Below are 12,439 nucleotides of genomic sequence, written 5' to 3' on the forward strand. Positions count from 1 at the left end.
ATTTAATCCAAATCTACCCGACGTAGGCAACATAATCAGAAAGCATTTGTTCATTCTACATGCCAACCCCAAATTAAAAGAACTTTTCCCTCGAAGTTATATCATACCATCTTTTCGTCGATCAAAAAATCTCAAAGAATTGTTAGCACCATCTCGTTTCAAAACTGTCGAAGAGGGATAAATAATTCATCAAAACAATGGTTGCTTCAAATGTGATAGGAATAGATGCGACCTGTGTCGAAATTTCTTTGTTGAATCCAAATCATTTCTTAGTTTTCAGACGGGCAAAAAATACACCATTCATTCCAGGCTTTCTTGTGATTCAAAAAATGCAACTTATTTGGCTTCTTGCAAGAAAAATCGCTTGCAATACGTGGAATCTACCACTACCGATTTTAGAATTAGGTTTCGTAATCATACGTCTGCTATGCTCACAAACAAAACAACTTGTGAAGTAGCAATACCTTTTAACAAAATCCCACACACTCTAGATGACTTTTCGTTCCAATGTATTAATCAGGTACAGACTCCAAACAACTCTGAGGAGATCGATAAGCTTCTAATTACAAAAGAGGCTTATTGGAGTGCTCAGCTGTTCGCTTTGGCACCCCATGGCTTAAATAAAAAAAAGGAAATTCATTCGGAAAATAGAATTTGTTATAATTAATTAAGTCCTCTCCTATATTGTACGTTATTGATTGATCATTCAAAGGCCCTTTTCTTGGATTTTGTCAGCCTTTTAGGTGTTGATTAGACTCAAAGGCCCTGTCAAGGGAGCTTATTATGATTAATATATACCATACCATGAAAACTGGCAATAGGTTAAACTGCAAATGAAAAATTTTACATGAACAAGCTGCTCGGAAATTTTAAAAGTATTTTTTATTTTATCGAGTTTTGCAGCTAATAGTTACTAAATCAATTTAATTTATATGTATACTTTTTTTTTTTTTTCTGAATAGATCACAAAGAAACAAGACCTACCCTCTCCAAAGGGATTGGCAAAATTCTTGTGCACGTATTGCCACATGACGAGTTCTGGTCTTGGTGCATGTGGAGGTGGGAGTGGACGCTGGTCATGAAAATTAATGACAGCGAGGTATTATGTTTGTACACTGTTCAAGTAAATTTGTCATTAGTATTTAAAAGAAATGGGGGTAGTAAGTTAGTAATAAGTCATTTTACGAGCGATTTGATTTCAACGATTCATATCTAAAACCTTCTGGTCTTGATAATGTAGTACCCCTCCTTGCCGTATCTGTTAGTCATATTCTTGGTTCAAAAATATATTTCCTTTAATCATTAAGTTTGTTCTCGTCATTAACGAAACTTTCATTACCATTCCCACCTCTGAACCTCAAAGTTGGACTTCAGCAATCCAGGATGAAAGACTGGGATAGACACACAAGAGACCAAGTTACACCCTTTTCCAAGATCTGGCTTGGTATGAGGATCGGAGGTCAGACTAACGTCATCGTCATCGATAAGCAGGTGAGCTCTCTGTACTCGTTGATTGCTGACGGGAAATACCGCAATACCTCACTTGGCTGCGACATGTGGAAGACGCTGATAGGTTCGCAAGCTTCCTTACAGCCCAACTGCAACTTGGAAGGCTTCAACGCGAAAGAGGGATCACCCTGCAAATCAAGAATCGGGATCCTTGGTAACGATGAAAAGCAATGCGACTCTTCAAATTCTAGGATTGGGTTTGGTTCAGCGGGATCTCCTGATGAATCCAACACGTCTGGAAACGTGGCTGGGTGGAACGGAGATAATGGGCAGAAGAAAATTAAAACCATGGGATATTGCTTGGTTCAGTGACGTTCACAAGTTAGTTTTTGCTGCTTTATGTGCCACAAAGTTTCGATTTGGCTTGATGGTAGTAGACATTCCATCTTAACACTAACCGTACTGGACGCTTAACGAAAAAAAATTACATAATCTCTTGACATGCATGAGAAGTTAAGTTGATGTTAAAAATATAATAAAAATAAAACTGGTGATGGGACAGAATAACTCAATGAAGCTTTAATACAATCTTGGTCTAGTAAACTACCCTATTCCTCGCCTCTAAATTCTTGAGAAATTTTTTATAATCAGTTGATATGTTATCTTTACCGATTTCAACAAAAAATTCCGAGAACGTTCTCGACGTACAATGAATGTGAGTTTAGACTAAAATACCTCAAATTCTCGTCTTACAAATGTTCTATTACATAAATCTTTTCAGGGTTAATTTTTCCTATCTGTATCACAAAATGATCCAACATGAATGTCAGACAATTTTGGGAAAAAAAAATTGTAGTTTTATAGCTGATGTTATAATATTGGAGTCACACAAATGCCCAAACAATGTTGGACAAGTTGTGGTCATCTTCATGGAATAAGAGGTTGTCATAGCAACGATACAACCTGCTGAAAACAACCTTGATTTTACCTTTTAGTGGCCTGTGAAACCAAAATTTCCTCATTAAATGGTGATGAGCATGTTAAGACAACTTTTGCAAATTCAAAAAAAATTCTGTAGATAGGATTCAGAACCATCTCCAACTTTCGAAAATTAAAGATGGCTATGAGCCTACAAAATATTTATAAACTTTGCATGAAATCGTATATTAACATACTTATCACAATTCAATAACATTAGAAAGTTTTAAGTTGAAACCTACTGCTTAAATTTTAACCTGTAATTAAAACACCCAAAGGACTGGATCTTACTACAGTGGATAGCGACTTACAGTAGCATCTTGCGTTAAGTTTTTCTCCACCTTATATATAAACCGTCATCTTTTTTATTGGTTTTGTTAAGGGTTGTTATCAGATGTTGTCTTTTTACTATTCAGTTAGTATACCACACTCCAAAGAAAGAACATTGATTGTTTGAGGATGCATCTTATTAGTCAAAAGCAGAGTCTTCGATTGTGTTAACTTGAATGAGCTCATAACCAGTCACGTTATTTTGAGTTATTTTGGACACCAACAGAATCATCTTTAAGCTAAATGAAACCTGAAAACCTGAATAGTTTACTAAGATAGAAAAACTCTTAGCAGATAATAATAAACCATAAAGAAACAGGGATTGCTAACGATAGAAAAGACTGACGCGGTAGATTGACATCTGTTTGAGGTTATGTGACATGGAACCAAATGTATCTGTTATTAGAGTTAAGAATAGAAAACATTAACTGTAATTAAGTAATCCAACTTATAAATGACTCCACGAATTATATTCAGCGTTGAGCCATGTGGCAAGGAAGTCGAAGCTCACGATTGTGAAAAAGATGAGTTAAGAATACAGCATTGGTTTTCCTAGTAGAGTCGTGCTGATGTATCTCTTTTCGCTGAGTTTCCGATACGTTCTCTTTTCAGAACATTGTAACAGCCATTGAAGGTCGGTAGTGACGAAGATAAATATCAGGAGCTCCGTAGTTTTCTAAATGTAACGTAAAATGAGGCACTAAATTAAACATGAACGTGCTTTACCCAGCAACTTTACCCAGCCAGTCTTTCTACTGAGCATCTCCTTTTAGGCCTTTATTTGCAATAATAAAGAAGTATATTGAAAAAACAAAACAAAACAAAACAAATCAAACCAAACCAAACCAAACCAAACCAAACCAAACCAAACCAAACCAAACCAAACCAAACCAAACCAAACCAAACCAAACCAAACCAAACCAAACCAAACAAAAACAAAAACAAAAACAAAAACAAAAACAAAACAAAAACAAAAACAAAAACAAAAAAAACAAAAATGTACGTTGCTGCTCGTAGGATTTAGTTTAACTCGAAATCCACGTCTGTTGCACTGAGCTCATGGTATCGGAAAGATCGATCCGTTGTTTCCGATGGCATATCCGTTTGGTTTAAACTTGAAGTATCCGTAGGAAATGGTGGCCGTTTTAACTTCTTAATAGTTATTATCCATCCTTCATCCGATGATCTCCGCTACAGAGACATTTTGCACGATCGAATAACTGCTCAAGCGAATCGCGAGGAAGCTCCAGCCAATTTAATCCATTTCAAAATATGTCAATGCGAATGAAAAGGTTTGCTAATATTGAACTCAGCAGCATTCGATTTTTTGACTTAGTTAAAGCGGTGAAATAAATTACTTGCAGAACTTTTTGCTTGAAAAAGATTCATGAATAACAAAGATGTTCGTTGAACAAAGTATATTACGTATTTTTCTTTTTTTTTCCTTTGATCGTAAAATGCGTCTTCCAGAAACACTAGTATTTGGTAGAAGCATCGATCTCATTACCATTGGTATAAAAACAAATACAAGTAAGTTAAAAAAAATAATAAAACACGGTAGAATTTGAAAGTTCGCGTCAGATAATCCAACGGACAGGTGTATATGAAATAGAGTTTGCAATTGTTAGTATATATATTTTCTTGTAAGTAGATAGCCTTCCATAACAGCGAAAAAAAATCGAGAAAAAATCTGATGCCTGTGCTTAAATGAAGATTCTGAGTTTGTAGTTACTCGGTTACCACTCTTTTTCTTTCTTTTTTTTTTTTTTAGATTTATTTCAACAATAGAGCCCGTTCTTTATCGGGCCCTTGTTTCATAGCAACCAACGAACAATCTTTTTAACAACCGATTTAGTCATGTTATCGATCGAATGCGGTAAACGTAATCACGATTTTTGAGTCAGGTGCTCTTTGCATTTCGCGCTGGTCAAATTTCTTGTTTCAAAAGCCCAAAAATGCTGTCACTCTTATTTTAAAAATAACCATTCTTCTCTCGCTTTTTCTTGTATCACTACGTCATGAACCGAATTATTATATTTTTGATCCCAATTTACCCATTTTTGTCATGCCGAAATCAGAAAAATAAGCCGAAAAACACAACACTCAAACTCTCCATGTGACCATTCAAATTGCTAAGTAATTAGTCTTGTTTTCAAAAATATATTAGTTGTTTGATTCTGTCATTTAATTTGTTTATTTCTGGGTAATTTTTGATTCATGTGGTGTAAGCGTTCATTAAAATTTTAAGTGGCAGCTGCCAAACCTTTGTCGTCGCTGTTCGCCGAAAAGAAAAATCTGATTGAGCCTCGAGTATTTTTCTCAATAGTTCCACTACTAGACCTGCATCCTTACCAACTTGAAAATTTTTATTTTTTAATTAATTCTATTTATTTTTGTATTTTGCAGCGCACCAGGTGATATTCACAGACAGCCGGTCACAATATGTTCAAATTGTAGAGCAGAATTATCGAGAATTCTTTGTTTTAGCAACACATCTAAGGCGTGGGAGATGTTTGAACTCACAAGTTAAAAATGGCTGATTGATTAATCGCCCACCCCATGCATGGCTAAAACAAGCAAAATTGAAATACAAAATTTAGTTTTCAGTTAACTCAACTTCAGAACGTCACATACATGACAGGGTTTTTCGATCATTCAAATTAGAAATTTTCAATCTAATAGACTATGTCTTAAATTTACACGTGCTGCACGTGTATCTTTATTCTCTCGTCCTGTCTGATTCCTGAGGTAAGAAGTTCTGAAGGTTAGTTTTCTTTGTTGTTAGAATAACTTTGTGACTGCTTTCTTCTAAGCTAGATCTGTACACATCTTGACTATTAACAAAACACTAGGCTGATGTATATCGAAGAAAAAATACAGTTAATTTGCCTTTTTTTTTTTTTGCTAAATTTCAAATCGTGAAGTTTTGATCTTACGTAAGGAAACAACTATTTAAAGGAAGTTAAGACAGAATTCTACTACAAAATTTAGATTATTTTCGATCATTGATCATTTTCTATGAAGTGATAGTTGATCAGGCCGAAGGCTGAATGAGTTATTTTATTGTTAATTGGTGCAGAATCATACAGAATATTGCCTGAAATGTACTACTAATACCAACTCTTGAAAAACTTGTCCGGCAAAAGATAAAAAAAAAAAATAATAATAATAACAGTGGGAGAAAATGTCTTTGTCAAATTTATCATTTTCAGATGAATGTCGTCATTTGGAGTTTAGAGCAGCCCAAGTGTTTCATGGCCATCGTCTGATGGACCACGTGATTAGCAGTGCTGACGTCACAAACACGAATTTCTGTAGTGCACTATGCTTTATGGAACCGAAATGCATGAGTTATAATCTCATGACGAAAAACGAAAATGGAAAACGCAAATGCGAATTGAATAACGCTACCTATGAAGAGAGGAAGAGAGACATGGAGGAAAATCCAAATTAGGTACACCGTGGAGCAAAGGTAAAAGCACTTCAAGATAAAAAGATTCTAAGTCTTATGAGTCGCTCGTTGTGATTTCACTGTTACCCACGTGTCTTATATGCTAGTTTGATGTTTCCTTTCATTTTTCCATTAGGCGTTGTGGGGTTTCAGTGGTGACAATTTTTAAAAAAGTTTGTCGTTATTATGAATAAATTAAAAATAACCACTTCTTTTCAGCCACGGACATTCTAAAAGAAATACCATTGTTTCATGTCTTCTGAGTTTCCGTTTTGGTTCTTAGAATGCTTGCGCCAATGACCCCTGCAAGAACGAAGCGACCTCTCAAACCGGTTTTACACGCAAAGGATATCGTTGTCTGTGTCCCGTGGGATTTACGGTTCAGCATTGCGAAAGTGGTAAGAAACATGTAGCTGCAACTGACAAATTAAGATAATGTGGCAACCCAGTTTATTGTCCCGCGGACTACTGAGTTCCATAACCCAATTCACTTTACCTACTTTATGCACTATTTACTACTCATGTATAAGATTGGAAAACGAGAAACATTGTTTATCACAACCGGCAGCATGGGCATTCAAGTTTGCACAGATATGTACTTCTGCGGCGAAAACGTTCAGTTAGATTAAACAATATATTATGAAAATGTAAAGCAAGCGAATCCTTCTACTGTCTGCTACGCGTATTAAAATGTAATATATTTCTTTCAGATATTGACGAGTGTGCTGCTGGGACATTTAGTTGTGATGCTAATGTTAGTTGTGAATCAGTTTTATCTAACACAATATAATTACCATCTTTAAGTGGGGGAGTGATCTAATAACTGATGTGTTCAACGCCGGTTAGGATTCAGGCTCCGTCAAAGTCCATTTTGGTTTTGTTCTTAGCATAGATGATAGAGAGAAATGGTTTTGAAACTCAACAAAGTTTCAAAGTTTGTATGTTTTTGTTCGCCTTTTTGGCCTTGATCGTACTCAAAACACAATAGTTGTTTACTACGGACCGAAAAACTAACCAATAGAAACGTTTTGGTTACGGAACTCATGCAAAGCGTATGAGCGAAAAACCAAACGAATCTTTGCAATTTTTGTTTCCTCCTTTGGTGTTTGTCGAGATTCATAACCGTCCCCCTCTATTGACTATGTTCTTAGGCAAGATATTTCACTCCGCCGGTTCTTATCTCTCAAATTAACAATGAGTATAAACTGGTTCCGATTCAGGTTTTAGAAAACCTGACAGACATCAAAACGGTAAGCACCTAAAGTATTTGAGATATAAATATAAATTATCTCTTGAGAGCGACGGCGTGCCGAATATAAGGTCACATAAGGACAGGAAGAGGAGCTAAAGAAAATGTCTTCAGAAGCCGTGGAAATGCTGAATTGCGTCAACATATTCGTCCCCGTACTGATGATATTTTAACGGGAAGCTTTCTCACCCGTAGGTGATCTACAGAAAGGTCCCGATCCAAAATAACATTAAATTATTTAAAAAAAAAAAAAAAAAAAATACACAAATTAAAAAATATATTAAAAATACAAAAGTAAATTATAGACTGATAGATTTAAAAAAATTACTTTTAAACTGACATATGGTGTCAGAGTTCATGTCATGTCATGTCATGATACTCTCATCATTCATCAAGACATCGTTACGCATAACACTACTAGCCTATAGGGGTTCATAAATGTTATCCTTGAATCGAAGTAAATTATGCTTTTCTAAATTTGGTTAAAGTACTTCTTTTTTCTTTCTTTTTTTTTACGCAGCTTGGTCATGCGAGGAGCTCTACCACAGAGATGTGCAAGTGAAAAATCTTCTTTAGCTGTTACTCTATTTAATTCGACATGTAACGTAGTAAATTGTTTTTGTATCGGAGTTGCCATGTGAACGAGAGTGAAGCCAAATGAAACAAGTGCAGTGGGAAGCAATACCGGTTGGTGGAAACGGTTTTAAGTACATCTGAAATATAAACAAAACTAAGGAAATGAGAGGTTTTCATTAGATATTTTCTCTCTTTTCAAGATAAAGACCCGTTTTAAGAGTGTGTCTATAAGAGAACCAAACAGGAGGTGATACAGCTTAAATCGCGGATTTCGCTCAAACTTGGCACAAATGTTGGATTTGGCGAGTTAATGATTATGGTAAAATAGTAGATTAAAATATTTGATTCCCTCTAAGTTAGGGGGTGCTCAAATGGCCAACGAGAAAATGGTCCAGAAGATTTCATTTTCACACGGCTTTTCTTGTTGTAGAATAATAAAAAACAAAGCCATAAATGAATAAGTGTCAAATGGTCATGCATTCTTGGGTCCCCCTGACTTGGAGAAAATCAAATATATTGACCTACTATTTTGCCATAATCATTCCCATTCACCCACCAAATCAAACATTTGTGCCAAGTTTGAGCGAAATCAGTGATTTCAGCCAAGTAACCTACTGCCTGGTTCTGTCTGACACAGTCTTCAATTGTTTGGTTTAATAATACGTTTACTTTTTAATCGTGGATACGCGAAGCGTCGAAACGACTTTTGTTAGGGGCAAAAGTATAAATCAATCAAAAAACAAGTTAAACACAACAAAACAATTGGAAACATAAGTAGGACAACTTATAAGACCATAGTATCCAACCAAAACTTTCTTATGACAAACAATAAGAAACACAGTTACAAAACTGGATGTACACAAAATTAACTACGGTAACGCAAAAATCCTGGAGGTTAAGGTATTCCGGGAAATTTTTAAAGACTACAAAGGACTTAAGTAATCGAATTATATTGCAAGTGACATTAGTAATCGTAAAGCGCTGTGTAAGTAGTGTTATTTAGTATTGTAAGCAACATGAGTTATCATACTGTACTGTAAGTAGTGTAGGCATTTGTATTGTTAGTAGCGTAAGTGATCGTATTGTATTGTAAGTAGTGTATATACTGCATTGTAGGTAATATAAGTAGTGCAGGCCTTTGTTTTGTAAGTGACGGAATTAATCATATTGAATTTATCATATTGAAGTGTTATAAATAATATAAGTATATGCATTAGTCTTGAAAGTAGTGTAAGTAGCTGTATTAGTATTGCAACCCGACCAGTGTGTGTAACAATGCATATTGTTTTATGTTTAAGTCGAGCTGATATTCCTGTGATATTTCGAATTGAAGTGATTTAATGACAAAAACAATGGTAGCACTTTTGGTCACGCATTCGACTGCTGGCGTTATTTTAATTTTTTTGTGTGTGTGATTTGAATAATTTTTTGACGAGTGCCTAATCATTTGCCCAAACTAAACTTTACATATATTGAAAGACCTATCCTAGTATAGTTAGAATCTAAAATGTTGTGGAATTCCGAGACATGGCACATGGTCAAGATGACAATTCTTTTCACCGACTGACTAACTCAATTTTGGAGAATACTCTGGTTTTGTTTACCGTCAAGTAATTAGATTAATCCAAGTCTTTAAATTTTCCTTTTTTAGACAAGGAATAGTTCAGCAATAAGCTGTTTCTATCACAACTTTTCTGCGCTCAATGGTTGCGAAATGCGAGTGGAATGAAAATGGTCGATTTTTGGCCGATTTTCAGCGCAGTTGGGACTCGCTAAATTGCATGAAATTGAGTCGGAAGGTTAAATCGTAAAAGTCGTTTTTTTCGGAAAGGCAAAGCTATTTCAAGGAAAAAACTACAGCCTGTTTGCACTCTTGCTAGGGGCTAGCTATACGCAAAAGACGAGTGAATTTGAATTTTCTAGCTTTGCCGAAGAAATTTGATTTTGTTTGATTTTTGAGGGAATTCGCTCTTAAATTTTAACAAACAAAATCCTGTATATATTATGCTTCAAAGGGAGGGTTATTTGACTTTTTCCATGACCTTGTTATCTTCAAAACTCGGTCGAGCATGAAGTAGCTGATCGAAGGCGATATCTTCATTTTGTAAGCGATGTATCCACGACTTCCTCATAGTTTCCTTTGATTTCTTAGTGTCATCTAAATTTTGCAAGAATTTCCCTGTTCTCTAGACAAACATGAGCCGGCCTACTGCACTACGAGCAATGGGATCAATGAATCTATGAATCAGGGAACATTAAAGCAAACCAAAACAGGACAATTTAAATTTCAGGAACAGTGGTGGCGGATGGAAGTTGGTCATGAAGATTGACGGCGCGAAGGTAATAATTTTGTTGTCTTTCTGGCAATAGCGTTGAAAACACGTGGCCTAATGACAACACCTTTACGCTGATAAGTAGACGAATAGTTAGGTTGTTTAATGTACATTACTTCTAATCGTTACTTATCACATAACCTTCAGGGTGAAACTGTTTCTTCACTTTTGAAAGCATCGCTAAGCACCAAACCGTGGAAAGTTGAAAACGCAATCTTAGCCCCGTTAGCTACTGGAAATAGGGCGACATTTCTCACCTAGGACTTATTTTCCTCTGCAGCCATTACTTGTGAAATCCAGGCTTGGAAAACTAAATTCAACAAATTTTAGAGTACAGAATACACAGGTTCGCGTTTGCTTTGAAATAATCAGCTAATAACCGTTATTGCAATTATCAGCGGCTTGACACACAAACGAGGCGAAAGGGTCAATTCTGCATGGTATTGACCCTTTCGCCTCGTTTGCATGCCTTTTAAGACAAACAATATTTGACCGCAGACTCAACTGCAATAAGAGCTATTCACTCTACTTTCTCGGGGATAGCTGGGAAAATACTGCCTTCTCTTTGTTTTCTAGCAAACTTTCCATTATTATTCCCATGTTCGGAGCAATCAAGATACATTCAAACCTGCAGCAGGGGAAACTGGGTTTGACACACAAGAGACCAAGCTACCAACCTACTGGAGTACGTCATTTACCGAGATCTGTCTCGACATGAAGATCCCTGGTGAGGAAACCGCGAATTTTATCACCCTTGACCAGAGTGCTGACTCGCTGTACTCACTAATCGCTGACGGGCAATGCCGCTCTACATCAGTGGGTCGTGACACGTGGAAGAGTCTGCTTGGTTCCCAAGGCTCCTTGCAGCGCAACTGCAACATAGAGGGGTTCAATGCAGTAAGTGGCTCACCAAATAATCCCAAGGCAAGAATCGGTATCATTGTTAACAACGAAGATTATGAATACAACAGCTGCGATTCCAGAATCGGGTTCGGCACAGGGGGTCTCCTGATCACTCCAACACGTGTGGCATTGCCACGCAAGGCGCACCAGATAATGGAGACAAGCACATCAAAGTCATGGGATATATATTGATTCAGTGACATTTTTATTGCCCACTTCTTTCCTTCTATTTTTTCGTGTTTCGTTATGGTCTTTTTACTTTGTTAGTCAGTTATGGCGAATAAAGATAAATTATACGGAAAAAAGAAGAGTTGTAAAGAAGAGAATTTTTATCATAAGTTAGTAGTTGATACTTTAAGTATATACTTTATATACTATAAAGATATTTGATACTTTATTTTTCAGTATCTTGATGTTTAAATGTCATGTTTTAGCATTTAAACTTCTATGGCAGTACAACTTCAAGTACGTGTATAGAGCACAGGTATTGATGCCAATTCTTTTGTTTGTTTGTTTGTTTGTTTGTTTTCAACGCTTTCTTTTCCTGAAATCGAGCTTTATAGTTCCCTTACGTGTCCTGCCCATTAAACTTCACCGGGTGTTGTAAAAATATATATATATCCTTGGCTGTAGTATAATCGTGACATCTCTACAGAATTGATAAATCTCGGGACGAAAAAACGAGAGTTTTATTCTGGAATTCCTTGCAAAAGCAGTACCCTGGAAACATTTTAAGACCTTGTGCAGTCCCTGAAGGCAACCGTGTCAAGATTGCGGCTCTGCCCCTAAATCTCACTCGATCACAATTACCGCCAGCTGCGTAAGCTACGAGAAATTGAACTAATGTCTACACCATAGAGAAATTTTAAAACAGTCAGAAACCCTGTAGGAGATTCGTGCAAAAAGAACTCTAAATGACAAATTAAGCAGATTGAGAGTTATGGATGTCTTCCCTGATACGCTGCGTTATCAATATACCATCTAAAATTTGAATGGTGAAATGAGTGATTTCAATTCGGGTGCTTTCCATTTGACCAAATCTCCGATTGCTTGAATTTTGGGAGATTTCCAGTGCACGTCCCCAAATCTTCGGCAACTATCATAAACTCTCAAAATATACCAAATTATTTGGAAAATGACTCAGCAGGAATTATCCTTCCATTTGCTATT

General features: G+C 36.2%; 1 protein-coding gene and 1 pseudogene across 2 annotated transcripts; both read left to right on the top strand.

The window, feature by feature from the left end:
- Positions 1–966: 966 nt before the first annotated feature.
- Positions 967–2,021, top strand: LOC145484847 (uncharacterized). The gene is made up of 2 exons (XM_081463487.1): positions 967–1,099; positions 1,364–2,021. The coding sequence occupies exon 2, from the start codon at positions 1,384–1,386 to the stop codon at positions 1,819–1,821; it is 438 nt and encodes a 145-aa protein (XP_081319613.1). The 5' UTR covers positions 967–1,099; positions 1,364–1,383; the 3' UTR covers positions 1,822–2,021.
- Positions 2,022–5,831: 3,810 nt separating this feature from the next.
- Positions 5,832–11,886, top strand: LOC145485565 (uncharacterized; annotated as a pseudogene). The gene is made up of 4 exons (XR_014049209.1): positions 5,832–6,229; positions 6,492–6,606; positions 6,919–6,962; positions 10,943–11,886. The product of XR_014049209.1 is annotated as an uncharacterized LOC145485565 (transcript).
- The last annotated feature ends 553 nt before the right edge of the window (positions 11,887–12,439 follow it).

This window comes from Orbicella franksi, chromosome 4, assembly GCF_964199315.1.
Source record: "Orbicella franksi chromosome 4, jaOrbFran1.1, whole genome shotgun sequence".
Taxonomy (NCBI): Eukaryota; Metazoa; Cnidaria; class Anthozoa; order Scleractinia; family Merulinidae; genus Orbicella; species Orbicella franksi.

Coding starts and splice junctions, on each gene's coding strand:
- LOC145484847 (XM_081463487.1), top strand. CDS start 1,384: ATGAAAGACTGGGATAGACACACAAGAGACCAAGTTACACCCTTTTCC.